This window comes from Centruroides vittatus, unplaced genomic scaffold, assembly GCF_030686945.1.
Source record: "Centruroides vittatus isolate TY-2023 unplaced genomic scaffold, ASM3068694v2 contig_1114, whole genome shotgun sequence".
NCBI lineage: Eukaryota > Metazoa > Arthropoda > Arachnida > Scorpiones > Buthidae > Centruroides > Centruroides vittatus.
The window spans coordinates 554,122-576,045 of NW_027120716.1; the positions used below are offsets into that span (position 1 = coordinate 554,122).

Here is a 21,924-nt window from a genome sequence, read left to right on the forward strand (position 1 = left end):
TTATCCTCCATTTCCAAATGGAACACAAACTGGCCCAATCCTCTGACCAGAACCATCAAGAACTTATACAGGGGTCAGGGATAGAACAGGCCCATTTTTCCACTTAATGCCTTTTTTGAACAGATGAAATATGTAGAATGTTCTTTATTAACAAATTGCATTCAAAGATTTTACTTTATGTAGTAAAAATAAAAGTAATTTATAGAGATAGTAATCACTTCAGGCCCAGGAAAAGTTCCCAGCTTCTCCTCTTGATGGCACCGCCTCTAAGGGTGTGACTATGCAGACGTGAATTTAGTAACGAGCGAGAAGTTGCGAGCAATATAGTTCTTGCAAAGAAAAACATGCACAAAACAAGAAGCAAGAAATTTCACTGGTGTGAGCATATTTCTGGTTCTCGCACGTATCTGACAGGGTTGGATATTTATTGCATCTCGCCACATATTCTCACTCGCATCTGCATAGTCGCACCCTAAATTATGCACAATATATAACTGTTTCAACTGGGCAGAATTCGGTGTCTAAATTGTACATACATACAAAAAACATCCATCTGTGTTTTCCAGCCCTAAGAAACTTAAAAACATCTAAAACTGAACAGAAAAATAAATTTATTATTATATAATCTTCAGAATAATTCTCAGAAGTATAACTTGTCTTAAATATAAATATAGAGAGATCAGAAGTATTGTCATTTTTCACAATAAAATTTAAGTGTGATTTTTTTTTTTTGTCATTTAAGCAATCCCCATCAATAATATTTTTTCACTCAAACTAAGTTTTCTACACATTTATAGAAATTTTGGGAATTACTGTTAAGAAACTCATACAAACACCTATTTTTACATCTTAAGTTTTCAATTTTTTCCTTCTAAATAACATTGCATTGATGTAAATGAATAGTAATCAGAAGATGCTATCTGGAGAGTATGATAGATGTAGAATTGTTTTCCAGCCAAGTTCTACTTATTTTCTCCAGATTGATTTTCAGTGTGTAAATCCTTTTTGCAAAATAATGCTCTTTCTGTTGGCTATTGCAGAATATTTTTGACAGTTACAATATTTAGAAGGTTTAGATTATCACAATACAGGCTTGCATTAATCATTCTCCAGAATTAGAGTTTAAAATGTATTATTATACACAGAAATGCACATTTTTTGCATATTTGTTTTGAGTGCTCTGGCAGTTTCTCCTGGTGATAATCATATGATATGAAGTTAGTGGTTAGCCACACAGTATCTTTCATCACCAGTAAGTTCAAGAAAAAAAATAAAGGATCCTTTTGTATTTATTCTCTTATTACATAAGGCACATCAGCTCTTATTATCCTTGAAAAGAAGATATGGAACCCTGATTACCAGAACTTGCCAATTTTATGCAGATATTATTGTACTGTAGATAAAGATGTAAAAATGTTATCAGTAATTGCAGCAATTGTTTGTCCTGGGTTATCTTCCATTATGGGACCTTAAAATGTCTATAACCAATGTTCTTGATGCATCTTTTAGATTCAAAATTAATGCTAAAAGATTTAAAAACCAATATTTTATAAAAAGATGCTATATGATTACTTCTAGAATAGATTCCAGAAGGAAGCAGAACCTGTGTGTTGTTGGAGGAATAAGAATAGTGCCTTTATTTATAAAATAATGTAATAGTAACTCTCTTAAAGTTTGGTTAATGTTACCTACGATGCCAAGATGGTGGCTCGTCTGATTCCAGCAAGGAAACGGTGGGACGCATGTTCTAACCTAACCTAACCTATTCTAATAATTTGATTGTTAATAATTATGGTAATTTATTAGAATAGGTTAGGTTAGGATTAGAATGTGCATTCCACTGTTTCCTTGCTGGAATCAGAGATGAACCGCCATCTTGGCACCGTAGGTAACATTAACCCAAAGTTTTAAAACTATTACTACATTTCTGGATATGTAAATAGTTTGGATACACAACATTAATTAATGTTTTTTTGTGGTAATGGTATGTTTATGAATTTTAAAAAGATAATACATTGAAAAATATGTTGTTCATTGGATGATTAGTGTTCATTTTTAAATGGGATAACCAATATTTGTTTATTTACAGAAAATTTAAGAAAAAAAAATGTGTATGGGTATGTGACAATTAACAAACTTGATGGAAAAGAACAGAGTGCAGTATTAAACAAAAGCAAATATCGATACTAAAAAAAAACAACAATGCTTTCCAGTCCCTCTGATACCAAATTTAATTATAATTCAAATTAAAATACAATTTAAACAGCTTGAAATAGTTACACAGTTATTAAAAATAGAAGTTATGCAGTTATTATAAATTAAATATTCTTAAATTTATTTAAGAATTGCTATGTAAAAGATAACTTTAAAGGGGGGGGGAATCTTGTTTTTATCAAAAGATATTAAAAGTTACCATATTTAGAAATTCCAATCATATTAGTACAGTCATATTCTAATATTCAAGCTTCCTGTATCTGAAATCCCACTACAATGAAAGATGGTATTTAATACCAACATAATATCAATCAAATAATCCAATCACAGATTTCTTCAAATTACATTTGTGAAAAATTTAAAAATTATGCTAGTAAATTTGGGAAGTAGCAAGCAACTTGTTTCATCAGTTTTCATTCCTTTTATTGTTGTTGTCTGTTCTATAACTGTTATGCAGTTGTAATTTTTATCACAATCTTTCATACAAGCTTATTGTTAACAGCTCATTACAGCAAGTTCACTACCTGATTTGTTTGTTTTCATTTTGTTCTGTTTTTACAGAGTAAATTTTAATAATAATATAAGTTATGTTATTATTAACATTTTAATTTTGTGTACTACATATTAATAAAAACAGTTGTATAAAATTTCTAATAAGGTTACTGTACAAGTTTATTCCTTGCATTTTTGCTTACAAACATTAATAAACACTATGATCAATATGGTCATTAAAGAGTAAGATAACAAGATAATTGAAATTTGTGATATTAATAACACAAGTCATGAGTTGATTAAGTAAATAGGTGTTTTTATGGTGTCAGAGAAAATTTGTTGGATAATTGGGATGGATGGCCCAGTAAAAAGTTAGAAGTTTTTCTATAAAAAAAAATAAGGAAAATACTTCTCATTCAGAATTCCAAATACCATAATTTTTTTAGGTATATACCGTATTTACTTGCATATAAGACAATCTCCCATATAGGATGAGGTGTGGCTTTAAAGATCAACATAATTTATTAATACAACTCTAATTTTATTTCATTTAATTACAAGTAAAATATCAAATGCATGTAAATGCACACATTGTCCTGCAAAAATCTGTAAAATTGACAACATAATTTGTTCATGCAAAGCTGGACAATCAGGAACCTTTTTTGCAAATTCTTAACAGTTAAATTCACTCTTCATTGATTACACTTATGAGTTTCTTTAAATTCTGATATCTAAATAATCATCTGTTTTCACGTCAGAATGAATTAAAACTTGTATCAGGCTCCTGTGTAATTTTGGAATTCAATTCAAAAGCTTTGCTTTTCCTATTGCTATTCATCTTTAGTCCTGACAATACACAAGAATGATTCAAACAACCCAGATAAAATACTTTTGTTTTTAAACACAAGAAGGTACAAATCCGAATGGAAAAATGCAAATACAGTGGTGCCTTCATATAATGTACTTAATCCGTTCCAAGTGCACATTCGTTAAGTGAAATGTCCAATATACGAAACGCATTTTCCCATAGAAATACATGTTAAAACATCTAATTTGTTCCGCAGCATAAAATAACCGTACTGTGTCATAAAAAAATGAACATGGGGTGCGTTCTTTTATTCCTCTGTGTAACTCTTTGCGAGCGACATCTGTTTAAAAATTCCTGCGGAACGCGTTCCTAAATTCTGGCGGGAGTGCATGCTGTCGAACGGCAAAAATGGCCGCTTGTAGCAGTAGTTTATTGTGGAAAGCAACATGGCGTCCTCCATGGCTCAGATAATTTCCTTTCCGGGTCCATTATGTGGTTTTATGAATGAAAATTCAGAAATTGTGAAAGCGCGAGTTAGCGCACGCGGTGATGTAAGTGTCTTTACGAATTTTTTTCGTGGCTATTTTGAATGCTCTTTCAACAAATAATCCATTTTATAATTAAATTTTACAATTGGGACCCTTCTTTTGCCTTTAAAAGCTCATATTTTAGATTTATAGATTCCTCCATCACGATACTATCGATAGTGCGGGCACCACTATCTTTCTTTCTTTCACCGTCGCTCCTAAATGCCTACAAACAGCAGCGCATTCCCATAGTAGCAGAGACGCAGAGCGACCGCTATTAAAGAACGCACCCATCGAGCAGTCACTAATTATGCCAGAAAGTCCGTTGTTCACAGCCAGTCCATTGCTCGAGTCACGTAATGGCCAAACAGAAAGTCCGTTGTTCACAGCCAGTCCATTGCTCGAGTCACGTAATGGCCAAACAGAAAGTCCGTTGTTCGCAGTGTCCGTTATTCGAGGCGTACGTTATACAAGGCACCACGCTACACAGTTTAGAAAAATTATACAAAAACGAAAAGAATCCTTCGCTTGCACATATAGGATGACCTAGGTTATTGAAACAATGAAAAATGGATAAAAACCTCATCTTATATGCAAGTAAATACAGTATTAATTTACATTTGAATAATTGGGTATGCCTATATTCAATTTCATTATTTTTTTACCAAATAAAAATTTCATGGAAATTAATTCATAGCTATTTTAAGTTTAATAAACTGTTAAATGAAATATTTTACATTTAAATAGAAAATTCTTTATAAAAAGATATTAAACCTAAAAAAAAATTACACTCATTATGAGAAAAATAATACAAAATTGAATTATATATAAATAATCCAATCTGACGTTGACAGGATCATGATAGAAAAATGTAATTATGTCAATTATAAATTATCACATGAATGCCCAACAGATACTTTGGGAAAACTAAAATAAAAGGACAATAAGCAATATTATTGTTGGTAGTATAAGTAGTTCAATATTATCAGGTCAGTCCATAAGTCCATGTGCATTTTTATGACCTTGAGAATAATCTTGTTTTGCTGTTAAAAATGTCAGTCTAATGTGATAATTTTTACACTGAAGTGTTAAATTGGATCTCATTCATATAATACTGTTCAGAATTGTGAACATTTCAGTTGTTTATTTTCGTTAAAATGGAAGTAATCGATGAATATAAAAGACATGTTTTATACTTTTTATTTTTAAGTGGTGAGAATGCTACAAATGCAGCCAAAAAAATAAATACTGTACATACTCAAATTGTAATTAGTGCAAGACTGCGCAGAAGTGGTTTGAAAAATTTAGAAACAATGATTTTAGTGTGGAGAATAAGGCTCGTACTGGAAGACCCGTTGACTTTGATGATGATGCTCTCTCTGCACTAGTTGAAGCAGAACCATCTTTAACAGTTGATGAAATTGTGGAATGTTTAAATTCATCCCACGGAACTGTTCATAGACACCTACAACAAATCGGAAAAGTTTCAAAGCTAGGAAAATGGATACCACACGAACTGTCAATAGCTAACCAACAACAACGTGTAAACATTTGCACGTCTCTTTTATCCCGTATTGCTTTAGAACCTTTTCTTGGTAGGCTGGTTACTGGAAACGAAAAATGGATCCTCTATAATAATGTGATGAGAAAAAGACATGGATGGATCGCGACAAGCAGCCAAAACAGACTGCAAAAGGTGGGTTGCATCCAAAAAAAATTCTTTTGTCTGTTTGGTGGGATATGTCAGGTGTAATTCACTTTGAGCTGTTAGAACCTAATCAAACAATTACAGCTCAAATGTATTGTGAGCAATTAGAGCATTTAAATGAAAAATTGAAAAAAAATCTACTGTTGTTAGTGAACAGAAAGCAGGTTCTCTTGCAGCATAACAATGCCAGACCACACGCTGCAAAAATAACTGTACAGAAACTTGAAAGCTACAACTTGGAAATTTTACCTCATCCACCATATTCGCCAGATATTGCTCCCAGTGATTATCATCTTTTTCGCAGTTTGCAGAATTTTTTAAAAGGGAAAACTTTTGAAGATGAGAACAATGTAAAAAAGGCTATTTCTGAATATTTTGATTCAAAACCAAAATCATTTTACGAAGACGGGATTAAAAAGCTACCATCAAGATGACAAGAAAATTGTACAAAATAATGATGAATACTGTAGGATATGCACGTGGTGAGTGATTCACAATGGAATATAACACAAAATTATGTTCTCGTCACCCGTGTTTATTTACTTTGCAGGATTCCTTTACACTTCCGACACTCCTTGTTTTTACAATAATAACCCTTTCCACATATAATTCCGGCAGATGCTCGGATAGGATCGTTATGCGACCTCGCGACAAAAGAATATTCAGCGCGTTACAAAATATAAGGACTAAGACTAATTACTTAAAACTACTTATATGACTAAAAAAGATAGGGAAGAAAAGATAGACAATAGGATAGTTGGAAGTATGATAGAAAAGAATGGGTACCCAAAGTGTCGACGATCTTGGGGTGATGGTTGCGAATACTAGATTGATAATTTTCAGTGTTGTTGATTTTGGACGTCTCTCCAATCCTCCCAATAAAGTTTTTCGAAGTTCCTACATCAGAATATACTTCGGATTTCTCACGAACGTTGGCTTAGGCTTACTGTCCTTTGTCCTCCAGTTGATGCTAGAACAACCTGGAGGTCTTCACAATACGTCCTGTCCCTTCGACGTCTCAGTCAAAAAGTGACCTCTCCTCCTCCACTTAGCCCCCAGGCTACCACCTCTTCTTTGTATTCTAATTAGGTCACCCCCATTTGAACAGGGAAGGGTTAGGGAAGACAGAAGTTTCTAGAAAAAGATGGACAAAAGAACTAACGAAGAGGAAGAAAATGGACTAAATACTAAGAGTAATATATACAAAAATATACAAAACTAGCTGACCCGGCCACGCGTTGTTGTGGCTCAAAATGTATCTATTATAAATGTATAACATTTCCCCCGTGGAGAGAATTTCAAAAAATCCCTTCTTAGTGTACATTCTCTTGACGTACCCTATTAAAACGCAATCAAAAACCGCATCTAAAATAGTATAATAGAAGCCAAGTTCTTCACGGTAAGCCTTAATCCCAATCATCTCCCCCCAGTAGGGGGAATTTCGACATGTATATTATATAAAAACACGTGCGTATTTGAATGCAACGTTGTGTCAAAATTTCAAAGGAATCGGTAGGAACAAACAAACGTTATATTTTATTTATATAGATAGATAGAAAATGATCTGCTTTAGTCCGTTCTCACAGAAAAGCAAACTTAGGTCGTTGGAAGTTAGCGCCATCTGTTGGACATAAAAGCCTTAATCCATATATAAATATATTTTTGAAAGGGGGAAATGGTGGTCTTCACATATGCCAGAAACCTTCGCGGGAGTGTATTAAACAACTTCCCGAAGTTTCGTGACAATCGGATAAATGGTGTGGTAATGCATGAAGGACAAACACACACACACACACACAGACATACATTCACTTTTATATATTATAGATAAGGCGCACGGCCACAATACATTATAGATTGAAATAAAATTTATTTAAAATTTTTTGCTGCTTTTTTTGTAGATAAAAATACGCACAAACTTATAAACTGACCTGATACTTGTGCTGATGCATGTAAGTACCAAAATAAAAGTTTCTGTAGTACATTCTGATGAGCATACAAAATGGCACAAAATGGCATAACATGATCAGGAAAAAAATCATTCAGGCCACATTCCAATTTTGCAACATTCCAAAAAATTGAGGAAAAAACGTTCAACAATGCAGAAAAAATTATATTAAATAGCCATCATTTGTGCCATTTTTTTTAATAGATCATGGCCCAGGGTAATATTTTATGACCCACTATTGTGGACTTATTGTGTTAAAAGTATTGGCTACTTGAATTAAGCAATGGTTTGATTTATTTATTAGTAACAATATTAATAGTAGTAGTAGTATTATTAGTAAGCAGTAATAGTAGTAGTAGTCAGTAGTAGTAGTTGTTTTGTAAAATATATATATGAGTATTTTATGATTGATATTAATAATTTTAATTATAATTATTATAAACTTCCTAATTATCTTAAGTAAAATGTTTTTAACAACAACTAGAATTTGAATTTAAATTATATATATTTGTTTTAAATATTAAAAACTAAATGAGGTTGTCAATTGTTAAGATAGTAAAAAAAAACCAATGTATTTAATAATAATTACATTACCCCTAATGTATTGGTAAATAGAAAATCAATTTACTGCAACACTTATAGAATTCTAGAAGTGAAAAATTTATACCTACCCATATAGTGATAAATTTTTATATTATAAGTATAATAATTATTTCTAACATTTGAAAACATAAAATTTGAGATAAATGCATTAAATTTAAGAGGTTTTAAAACTTCAAAAAGTACTAACTATAAATTAAGATACATGAACAATATAATATGCAATGCATCAATGGTTCTTAACCTGTTTTTGAGCTAGTGACAATTTTTGATAGCACACCAATGAGTCAGTGTCACATCAGAAATGCCTGTGTATAAATGAAAAACATGATATTGAAGATCAGCACTTTTTATATAAAATAAAGGAATTTTAATATTTGTGTTTTTTCTACTTTTTTAGCAAATTTTTTAAAAATTTTGTGGCATTCCTCAAAAGAAATTTGTAGCACACCAGCCTTCTACAGTAAGTCAGTTGAGAACCACTGAAATATATTAATATAATACCAATTTTAAGAAAATTAAATAAAAATGATATAATAAATGAAACTAATATTAATAAATGCAATTATTATTATAAAAATGATATATTACATTGTGATAAATATCTTATGGCAGTATTATCTATGCACAAATTTTGTATTCTAATGTGGCAACCTAATTAAATAAAACAAGTTTATTCTATTAATGAAGTCATATATAATTACACATCAGTTATTTTCTAAATTAAAACTAAATTAAAATTTATCAAATATAAAACTAATAATTCATTGCTTAGAATTGCTATTTTTATAACTCATTTTTCTTTCAAATTGCATCATCATATCATAAATAATAAAAACCAAAGAAAATAACTATATTAAAATTTAAAAGCTAATTCACTCAATAAAGCTTTCGTTAAAATATTGTTACCATTTCAGTTTTAAAACATTAAAATTATCTTAAAAATTTGTTTTTGAAGTATAAAATGTAAATTTATCAATTTGCAATAGGTAATTTAGAATCAAAATTTAAAAAAAAATGCATGCAAAATAAAGAATTTAAACAAAATCATTAAAAACAAAATTTTAAAAATTTACACATTAAAATGAAAACAAAACAGTAAAGTAGTTAGTCCATATTTTTGCTACCGATATCATTCCAAGAAGTCTAAATTAAGCTAGTCAGTTAAAAAAAGTTTTAATTGCACTAAATAATATAGTATTACAGGGTTCCAAGTAGCAGATAAGACTGAAAATAGCTGAAAAAGTAACTAGAATTCTTTAAAAAAGCAAACAAAAAAAGTAACTATATGGTAAACAATGGGTATGTTCAGAACAATCAAATGTTATGTAGCTGCTGATCCAATTATCCTATCTACAACTTAAGACTGTTCAACTGCAACAAAGATTGCTTTTATGATCATTTTAGATATCACTGTCAACAAGTTATTCAAAATACAGTAAAACCCGTCTATGGCGACCACCCACAGTTCCTTCAAAAAGTAGTCTTTTAGACAGGTGGTGCTATAATACTGTATTTCCATATGTATTTTATGCACTTTTTAGCCATTTCTACTAAGCAAAACTCAAGATGAGCAAAAATAAGCAAATTTTTTCAACGATACAACTATATTGGTATTGTATTTTATTCTCATCGGATAACTGGATTAACAGAAATCGTCGTGATTTTATAAGACTGATTTAATACCACTATTTTAAAAATGAATACAGTATTCACATTTCCTCGATTATAATGCAACTTTCTTTTTTTCCTGACTTAATTAATTCAACTTGGTTCTTTTCATTCACTCCTCAGTTACATGTATTACATCATCGATATACAAGCACATCGTATCGCTCCATTACTTTGGTTTTGGTTAGTTTAATCTTATTTTCACTTTAAAAATACTGTATTTTTTTAATATTTAATATTTTCTTAAGTACAATAAGAAAAATTATTAATTAATAATAAACGATTTTATTGTTTTTCTGATAATACGATTTCATTACATTTCTGCAATTGTCCAATGACAAATTGCAGAATCAGAAACTTGCCTGTAAAACTGATTTTTGCATTTAATGCATTTATTGTTTTTGAATATTTTGTGTGTGAAAATTACTTGGATATTATTTTTCTAAAAATATCATGGAAATAAGGTAGGTTGATACAGAAACTATTTATCACACACATACTGTATATGAGCATAAAAAACAAATAAATTTTATCAAATGATGAGATCAGCCAATTAATTGTATCATGTACAATAATTTATACCCCTGAAGAAAATACTGTAGGTCTACGGTAAAATAAATTTCATTTTCCCACAGTTAAATTTTGCTGCTAATTGCTGTTGTGATAAACCATTTTCACTTTCTCTGATAACTTTTACACAATCTTCTAACACTGCATTTCTTTCATTTTCAGACAATTTCAAACAAACTGAAATGAATTTCCTTTGTTGCTAGACTAATTCATTAACACCTGCACCTAATTTCAAGGGTGGGAGAAGTGCCCGAGGTGGGTTCAAACAAGAGTTTAGACCAGATATTCCCAGAAGTGGTCGCTTATTACAATTGTTGTATGTTCTTTTGGACCAAGAATCTATGCTCACAGTCGCGTTACACAGGTGGTCGTTTAATACGGGTAACTTATACGAAGACTATGTATAAACTATTCTGTGCCAGAAATTTTTGCCTGTTTTGACAGGTGCCCGTCAAATGTAGGTGGTCACCTAAGCAGTTTTCACTGTATACGATTTTGAGGCAATGTAAACAATATACTAGGCCATCCTAATTTCAACTATGTAAGCAGCATTATACAAAAAGTTTTCCATTTGATAATCAGCTTGGAAGAAGCTTTTATGTAGGGAAGTGGAAGATGCTTGTTACTGCATTGACAGATTATTGATTTGAATACAACTTAGCATTTTTTCCAGATTTCTTTAATTATTCATGTAATCTAGTTTCTAAAATCATCAATAGGAAGTGAAATACTTACCATTAATTTTAGAATAACAAATCAAAACAAATTACAAATCAAAAAAGATTACTTATTTAATAGTTCTTTTCATCTAGCAGCATAAAAAATATTTATTCATTATTCTAAAATGAAAACATCTTTCATATTATACTGAAATATATCTTTAGTATGAAATCCTAAATTATTGCTTAATAAGTTAACCTTATTAATAATGCAATATGTTATTAGTAGTAGCTACTCTCTTTCAGCATCATATTATAAAAGACAATATATTAGAAAATGGATAATAGGTTATAGATGAGTACAATCTATAATCTTCTTGTGAAATCTTAATGAAGGGTTTCACAACAAGATTTTGCAAAAAATTTTGATCTAGTAACATTAGTATAATAATTATATGATAAATACTATTTTCAGCATCATTTCAAATCTACCAAATGTTTTTCCAATCTATTTTTCATGCATGCCTAAAATAATTACTTACTATTGAACTAGAAAGTGAAGAAGCTGCAGCATCTGCTAACAATCCAACCCCTGATGCAAGGGCTAAAGAAGTTATATTACTATGTTCTTTAGATCCGTGAAGCTAGAAGACAGTAATGTCAAAAGAAGAAAAAAAATTCATAATTAGAGAAAAGCAGATTAAGTTTTAAATTTTTAACTCCTAAGTCATACTAGGCCTATATCATGCACTGCCATTTTCTATTAGAACACTGTTTAATTAGTGTAAAATTAATAAAAAATATACAAAACATTCCTTAAAACAATTCATATTAAATTTTGTAAAGTTATTAATACTTTAATTATTTTCATGCAATTAATTCAGAATTAAACCAAGCACTTAAAACATTTTATTTACACTTCATGCTTTAATCTAAAGTTTAGTAAAAGGGTTTAAATAAAGATTTTCTGATTAATTATTTTCATAAATACACACAATAGTGTAATGTTTGTGAAATATATGATTTAATGTAAGTATATACTATGACATTTAAAAAAAGATATTTGTGAATATCAAAAACAACAACAAATCAAGATAGCAGATAAAGTAGACTTAAATTTGAAAAGAATTTAACAGATATTTATACACAATTCCAATTATTATCAAATAACATTGAGAATAACTTTAAAATATCAAGTTTATCCTTAAATCTGACTTGTTTCAATTGTCTAGGGAAAAAACAAAAAAAATCCACGTGTCATTGGGTTATCATTTATCTAGTCGTTCTTCTCAACTATCATATTGGATACAACTGTGAGAAGAATCATAAAAATTAAACATTCTAAAAAATTCTATTACAATTAAATAGTTATTATTCATTACAATTATTTTTAGCTTTGCAAGTATTTTAACCTACTTAATTTTTATGAAGTTACATCAAATAATTGAGGGACTATTAAGATGTTTTCAATAATACAAAACAATTTTATAGTGAATAAGAAACCAAGCTCAAGTTATCTATTATTAATCAAATGATGAAACTAAATTCATTATCAAGCTATAGTCTGACAAATTAAAAATATAGATATGTAATTTAGACTAAAGATAAGCAACAAATAAATTAACCATAATGCAAGATGGTGACTAAACATATATGTTACCGGCAAAACCCGATTTTACACCAAACTAGTTTTGCCTAGGCCAAACTAGTTTGGCGTAAAATCAGGTTTTGCCGGTAACATATATACAGATATTTAGAATCAACATTTAATTAATCAATCACACAACTTTATAACAAATGCAAACTATTATAAGAAAAACAAAATCAAAACTGAAAAAATGTAAACATTAATCACCTCAGTAACATTAGTTTTATTTGAGTCTTATCTTAAAAACAACGAATGTTTAGATCATTGTTTTAAAGGTAGTACTGGAATAAAAGTGGCATTTAGAACACTAGTTAAGAGGGCATTTATCCATTGAACTAGCATGGAGAATACAATTTGGATTCCTCATCCAATTAATGTGAGCTTAAGCACAAAGAATAGTGATGGCACATGGGTACTTGATAAAACTTGTAGAACATTTAGCACAAAAATAAGAGAAACCAATATACAAAGAAATTACACATAATGGAGGAGCAGGGATGGCTTACAAAAGAGGCAGTACTATATACCAAATGCTGCAAAATGATAAAGATACACGTATCATAGATAGCATCAGAGCTCCTGGAGTTTATAGCATACCATTAAAAGATGAAATATTTGACAAGGATTTAATTTACATTGGAGCCACATATAGTTCTCTTAGAAGAAGGATTAAAGTACACAAATATGATATTGAAAGAGAAAAACAAACAACAGTGCTATCCATATATACCTCAGGACTAAGAATTGAAGCTAAATTAGAGCAAGCAGCATTGATTAAAAAGTGTTCTAGAGAACAAGCTAAATTTTTAGAGATGTTAGAGATAGTTAAAATAGCCTTGGAGAGAGTGCATTAACACATGAGATACAGATTTGTTATCATATGCTTGGAAAGTTTTTTTATGATATTATAATAATCTTTTTTGGGGTTAACTCAATTAACTCATGGGATGTTAATTGAGGCGGAGTGTAGCAGAGTTTACAGATGCTTAAAGAATCGTATTCGTTCTCAAAATCCATCCGTAGATTTTAATTAAACTTTGCTATTTTCCATTAATTGAGATGAGGAATCCAAAAATATAATGTATAATCCAAATGAATAATGCAATAGAACAAACATTCTAAACAGAACATGTATAACTGACCTGAAGCAGGACAGTCAAGCTTAGGGTTCATTTCCTGGTCTTTTGCTTGTCCTGGGATTTCAGGAAAAAGTGAACTGTTCCAGAATCCCGGGATATAATTAACTACTTTTAAAATATAAAAATATCTTGAAATCAAATGATATAATTATTTTTCATTTTTAAAAGTAATTTAATACATTCTGCAACCTCCAATCATAATAATAATAATGCTCTGTAAAATATATATTAAAATTACCTTTGAATTACGTAGAAATTTTCACAAATAGAAAAAAATTTATTAAAGTTTGTTGGAAACTACTCACAAAAAAATTGCCTTTGAATTGAGTTGAAAATTTAAAGAAAAAATAAACTTTACATTCAAGTTAGAAGTTTGATCTAAGTTTATTTTTTTAAATAAAACATAATACAAAATACTGTAAATTTTTATAAGATTTTGAAAACCAAAGATGGTCAATACTTTGATCACTCAATCTGATTATTATTTTAATAATGAAAAGTCCTGCTACTGAAGATGCTCTTTCAAATTCAATTGATGTGGGTGGAATCGTGTTTAATGCATTTAAGAGAAATCAGATGTTATGTGTTTTTTCACCTGTAGCGTCGAAGATTTCTAGTTTGTTTTCATGATGTGTTGCAGTACTTCTTTTGCTCTCTAGTATTCTTGATTTGTCTACCTTGGCTGCTTTAATAGCAATATTAAGCTTATAGCCCAATAATTTGGCAGTTTGTTTGGCTTGAATAATCAGATTTATGAAGAAAAACGTCATACTTGCAGACTTTGTACTCATTTCTAGCCTTGTCCAATTTGCACAACCTGACATAATGCAGTTATTGAAGCTACTAGGCATAGTTTAAATTAAGACAGCATCAGCACAATTATTTAAGATATTACAGATTCTGACAAGTAAAGAATTTTCAGAGTCCTGCCACAAATATATATTGATTATTGACAATCTGTGAGATGTCATTACATTTTTAAAATTTTTGCTTCTTATAAGTGGGCTTAAAATTAATAAATACAAATGTATTTTGATAGTTTATGAGTTAATTATACTTTCTATTTGCAAAATTTCTTCAACCTTCACTCTTTCTTTTTTTGTGTTAACTTTTAAGAAATTTGTGAGATTTCCCAGGATGAGAAGAATTTCCTGGGTTAAAAAACAGCCGGGATCCCCAGGATCCCATTTGAAAAACCCTAGTCAAGCTGTTTGAAAACTTTCATAATTTTTAAGGTTACTGAGGTGACTGATATTATAAGAAATCAAATTTTATTTTAAAATTCAAGTTTTGAAATTAAAGTCTTAATTCCATCCTTTACAAAACAAAAAAACAAATTAATAAACTAATTTTATTTACATAAAATGTATTTATTATGAAGTTTTAAATATCATATTTTAAATTATAGAATGCTCTTAAATCATATGTTCAAAATTCTTTTTAAATAAGCACTTTACAAAATGATAACATAGTTAGGCATGTTTGTGCAAATCATTTTTGATAAATTAAACAAATTGTTAAAAAAAACTAAGTACTATTTAAGATTTTAATCAGTTATTTTAGCATAAAATATAATTTATAGTGGAAAATATACTTGAAAAAATTTAATAGTACTAACTTTGTAAGAAATTTAAAGAGAAATAGAATGAATTTAAGGAACCATAAACTTTAAAGTATAAATCTTAAGTATTTTAAAATTATTATTTAGACCATTTACAGACTTATTGAAATATTCAAAAACGAACATGAAATTTATTATAAACCTAGGTTCGTGACCAAAGATTTTATCAGTTTAGGGCAGACATTAGCATAAATCAAGTATCTATTAAAAAATTTCCAAATTTTACAATATAAAGTACATTTAAGCTATTTAAAGCTAATTATTAAGTAATTTGGCTATAGATTGGCAATTAAGCCTCCATCTTATTTTTACCCAATAATTAATGAATATAATTTTTCACAAAAAGTTAAATGTCATTTTATACTAGATTTAATAGTTAGAAATGAATGATTAATTTAGAAGTAAAAAATCTGGCAATTAAAATCTCAACTCCTGCAAACTAGACAGGTAATATTACAAATTATGCAGAACTATCTAGACAAATTTTCTTAAACAGCTCATTTGATTCACTCTTCTGTTAATCCTCTTCCTTCAAAACTGTTTCACAATGCTTCTCTTCTATTATGCAAGAGAAATGCCAGCATTAATCTACCCATATTTGAAACAGTGTAAGAGTACTATAAAAAAAAATGAAAGTGAAAACTTTGACAAGTTTAAGTATATAAAATTGCATGAAATGATGACACCAAAAGATACAAATGACATTTTGATAATATTCAAGGAAAACATACAATCTATAGTGTTTCTCATAAAACCATTTCCAAAATGAACAATGAAAAACTTTCTGGGCAAATAATTGCTTCCAAAGTAATTTTTTATTAATTTAGAATTGAATATAAAAATTCTGACACCTAAAACCACAGTCTAGAAAAGTATGTATTAGATATTCAAATATGCTGTAATTTGCATGTCAGTGCTAAATGGCCAAGCTCAAATACTGGCAAAAACTTCATCTACTAATGCCATGTGGTACAAAGCTGACAATTCAAACATGGTTAGATTAGAGCATTTTATGAAAGTGATTGCTAAGAAGAAAATTTTGAAAAAGGATTAGATGAGCAGGGATCATAATTCAAAATTATTTGAAAAATCCGATCCAATACAATGTTATTAAGCAAACTGTAGCAAAAATAAGCTGAGAATGTGAATTGTGATTAAAAACTCATAAGTTTTCTATATATTTTAATAGGAACTACTCATCAATTACTTTCCTAATCCATTTAATCCTTCCCAAGTCATCTTTAGTGATGAAAAGAAGTTTAATCTGGATGGCCAATATTGGTTTTAAATAGATACCAATGTGATTTACACAAATTTTCAAAATTGTTTTCTAAGAAATTTTGGCAGAGATAATGCTATGGTATGGAAAATGTTTTCATCAAAAGAACAATTTGAATTAGCACTTCCAATATAAAGAATGAACAACAAGAAATATATTGGTGTGTATGTATAGAATAGTTTAAATGATTAGACAGATAGAATTTAAATGTTCAATTTCAGAAAATTGCCAAAATCTATTATTAACTAACTTCAAAATTTTCTTCTAAAGACATTACATATTACAACATCAGTGATATGAAAGTTATGAAATATGGAAAAAATAATTAACACTTCTATTAAAAAAAAAACTCAAACTAATTAAAAATTAAGGACTATCAAGTTAAGATGGAAAGACTTTGCTACTGCATTGGACACTTACTTTCTGTTCAGTCGCTGATACAACTGCTGCCTCAGTTAATTTTCCAATGCCAGCAGCAAAATTAGACAGTTGTTCATTTTTATTCTTAGGCTAAAATATAATTCCATGAAAAAAACATGAATAATTTCAAAATGTTAATTCATATGAAATGAAAATGTTACTATATTTCTTAAATGAATCTAAAAGATTAACAATGAGCAAAAAGAAAAATATTTTGATAAATGAATTTAGGTCAAATGCAATAGAGACAAATCTTCTAAAAAGCTAAAAATACTTACTTTTGATTTTGTCATTGAAGATACAGCAGCATTTGTCAATATTTCTACCCCGACAGCTAGGGCAGCATCTGCTGCACTGCTGTCTTTTCCCTTCCCATTGTGTCTTTGATTATCTCCCATTTTTTCCCTTTCCTATTGAACAACATTACTCAAATAAAAACAATGTTTTTTTTTCATAAGAATTTTAAGTCATATTTGAAGTAATTTCAGATATTTAAGAATTTATTATACTGATAATAATATTCAACTTTTGTAATTAAAATAAAATTATTTCAATTAATATTGAAATTACATAATTATGATATCATTATTACATTTTAAAACTAATTTAGCTCTTTGCCATTATCATCATTTCATAACAAACAAACCACTTCAGGTCTTTGTGCTTCAATCTTTGATTATGTATGATAATATTTCAATTTTTGGATAATTTCAGTAATATAAATAATAATAATGACTAAATTTATTATTAATTTATTTTTGAACAGAATTTACATCGTAAATATAGTAAGTTCATTATAAAATATTTATAAATTGGATGTACATTTTCTAATTTATAATTTTGTTGTTGTTTAAGTGATTTTAAAAAATAAACTTAGATTTAATATTAAATGATGACAATATTCATTTCTATCTTATCTAATTACTAAAAAGCATGTTTATATTTCTTTACATAAGTATAATTTAAAACATAGGTATTAATGCATGCTTAGGGAGTTCTGCTACTGGCCACTTTAGGCTGTCCAACTTTAATTTGCATTGTTTCATGGTATTCCTTATATTTAAAATTTATAGCAATTTTCTTTCTATTTCCGGATTAAATAACTGAACAATTATTAAATCTATACATCAAAAACTTTTAATTAAAACAATAATATATAAATTCATAATATCTTGAATGACATTTGTCTATTTTTGAAAACTGCACGTTTTATATGTACTGTATATATGCATAAATGCTCCATATACACGTACATACATACGTGTGTACATGCATGTATATATAATACACGCACAAACATTAAGTTATGTTTACATCAAGACAAAAAGTTCAACATTGTAAACTGGTCTAATAAATAGTCGTGCAAAGAAGCAATCGAATCAAACTTTATAAATGAAAATGTTTATAACAACATTTTACCTAGTATGACTTAAATAATGATATTTTCAACTACATTGAAACTTTAAAAAAAGGGGGTGAAAAATATAAATTGTTAAAAGAACAAAAATGCAGAACAAATTTTAACATTTTTTAAAATCAGAAGTTTTTACATAATAAATTATTCCATTAAATTAAACTACTTTTAGTCATTCACATTATCATACTTTTCAAAATAAAGTTTAATATATTATTATTTCAAATTTACAACTATACAAATCTACTGTGTAGTATGTATTGCAACAATCAGATAAAATGTAGAGTTAAAAATTCTATATAATTATTTTTCGTTTTTGAATTTTTATAAGTCAATTAATTTAAATTTAATGTATAAATAGGTTTTTATTCTTTCATTAAGAAGTTTAAATATTAGCATGATTCAGTTGATAATTCTTGAAGTAACTTATAATTTAGAAATATCAGTAAAATCCATTACAGATTAATCAAATGAATATAAATTCTCTTTTTAACTTCAAAAAATATTCCAGTGTCCAAAATAAACTAAATATTCAAATTTCTTAAATAAATAAAATCGACAATTATGTAAGAAAACATGGACATTCTCAAATTAGCATTATTTTAACAATGAATATATGCTATTTTGCTTAAAATTCAATATATTTAATTTCACTTCCCGAAAAAAAATTCAAAATTTAATGCATATGTAAAGAAATATTTTAAAGTATGATTTTAATGTTGTTTTGGAAACTTAGAATTTAAGTGATAAAATGCATTAAGGATACAAATAAAAACAGTAATTACTTACTTTAGGCTCTGCTGCAGAAACAGCAGCAGCCTCTGCTAACAATCCTATTCCAGTTTTTAGAGCTTCAGTTGTTAAAGTGCTAGTTTCCTTTTTATCTGAATCTTGCTAATAATTACAATTTGAAGATAAGAGACTGAAATTCTAAATTAAAATTATATTTAAACAAAAGCAGTTTCTTCAAAACATTCTTCAGATACTCAATACTTTCATACAAGAATAAAAGCAAAACAAAACAAAAAAACTTAAAAACATTAATAATTGATTGATGATTCCCTTTGTTAATGAGAAACATTTCTATGAATGAATTAAAATCAAAAAGAAACATCAAAACTAAAATGATCAATAATACAGGAAATAATACAATGTTTTACATAATATGTAACTGAACTTTCTACCTACTGTTTAATTATGCCATATTTTAAGATGAATGATGATACTTTCACTTGTATTATGAGATGTTGCAATTTTAAGAAATCAATGAAACACTTCAATTTAAGTTTCATACAATTCTTTAGCAAAAAATTAAAATTTTCTTCAATAGTAATTCCTATAAATAGTAAAACTGATACAATATTATCATGATAAGATATTTATAATGATTAATAAAAATTATTATAAATCTTACAGGCAACAGCCACATCAGAAACAAAATTTGTTATTTCTAATCATCGTTCAATTCACAAACATTTGTTTTAATGAAATTTACCATACCTTAATAATAAAATATTGAAATTAATTTGCATTATTTGATAAACACTTTTTCACTAAATATTTTTATGAATCTACATATTAACTTGAAAAATCATTTCAAATAGTCTTACAGAATTTTAACTGCATAACTGAAATAAAAACACAGTTATAATATTTTAATTATGTTCACCTGATTTAAAAAACTAATATTGTTAACATTTTCTTACCTTTCCTTTCCCTAACAATGATGATCCAGCAAGTGCTCCCAGGCCAGCAGCTAAACCAGATGGAAGTAAACTTCCTAAACCACCAGATTGTTTTGAACCATGCTATTAAAATTATATAGAAAATATTGAGTGCCAACTTAAGAATACATTATTAAAAAATGTATAATACTAATTTTTATTAAAAAGTTTAAATAAAAAATTGACAGGTATTTTCAATTAAAAATAAGTGCTTAATTTAGGCTTAATTTTGTTGCTGTTGTATTTTAACCCTTTGCACCCAAAATTATTATTATGAATGACTCAACTCCAAGATATTTTTTGAATCTAAATACCTAAACTTAAATTCTTCAACTTTTTTAAAATTATTAATAACGACGATGAGGCAGAAGTTTTAAACGTGAAAATATGTACATCAGACGTTCAGCACCACTTACAGGAAAGTGATGCTGAACATCTGACGTACACGTTTTCGCGTTTAAAACTTCTGCCTCAACCTTGCTTTTGACTCAATACTAGATCAAAAATTGCAATCTAAATATTTTACATGAATGATCTCAAAACATTTGTTTTACAAGTTAATGGACTGAAAGGCAAAGTAGAACTGTAAAGCAGTTCAAAAGTATTTGTCAAATTCTATGTTGGTGGGATATATTGATCAATCCAATTAATGTTGCCATGAAATCAACAGTTGAGAGCTTTATTAGTTTTCTGATCATTATTATTCTTTATGTGGTCAGTTGGAACCTACTAATAATGTCATACTTTCCACACTATTTCCAGCAAACAGTTAAAATTTAATAAATGGTTTTAGCTACTTTAAGTGGCTTGCTTCAGGATTTAACAGTCTGAAATTAAACATCTAAGTAGAATACAAATTTGGAACATTGTCAATGTTTTTATAAAGTCATTACTTTCAAAATACACTGATCCTCATGTTTGTGAATAATTGGGACCAAGTAATCCTTCTTGATCATCAAATTCTCAAACTTTGAGTTCCATTTTCAATGTTAAATTTGTACCAAGACTATGTATTACTGCTGTTTTAAAAAAATTTCAGAAAAATGAATGGTTTTATTAAATAAATATAGCCTACTTTGCAATGGTTTATAGTGCTGCAAAAGTAATTTTACCTAAGCCAAAAGAAAAAATAAATAAAATAGTAATGTAACTTATGACAGACCATACAAATGAGTGAGAGCAGTGACCTTTTAGCATTGTATTTGCTTGAACATCCAGTCTGTGCAGATTCAAACTCCAATTTACAGTAGTACATAATCTCCCATTTCCCAAAGGGTTAAAACCTTTCACGAAAATTGAAATCTTGGTGCATAAATGTCCAATCACGAATGATCGAATTTCCAAACATTGATGTCCATGAACATCAAGGCTATAATGTATAATTTCAATAAACTTTGAAAATAATGATGTCATAAAAACATTGACAATGTTCCAAATTTCTATACTATTTAGATGTTTGATTTTAAACTTAAAATCTGAAGC

General features: G+C 28.5%; 1 protein-coding gene across 2 annotated transcripts in view; it reads right to left on the minus strand.

Moving 5' to 3' along the window:
• LOC136977614 (uncharacterized) overlaps window positions 1–21,924 on the minus strand; it is a 68,420-nt gene that overhangs the window by 2,718 nt on the left and 43,778 nt on the right. The window contains exons 7-11 of one of the 2 annotated variants that reach the window (XM_067273151.1): window positions 20,425–20,526; window positions 19,508–19,612; window positions 17,583–17,714; window positions 17,305–17,394; window positions 11,740–11,841 (exon numbers count right to left, since the gene is read on the minus strand). In XM_067273151.1, coding sequence (XP_067129252.1) covers window positions 11,740–11,841; window positions 17,305–17,394; window positions 17,583–17,714; window positions 19,508–19,612; window positions 20,425–20,526 — 531 coding nt within the window. The remainder of the gene's footprint in view (window positions 1–11,739; window positions 11,842–17,304; window positions 17,395–17,582; window positions 17,715–19,507; window positions 19,613–20,424; window positions 20,527–21,924) is intronic. The other variant, XM_067273157.1, reaches the window with a different exon arrangement.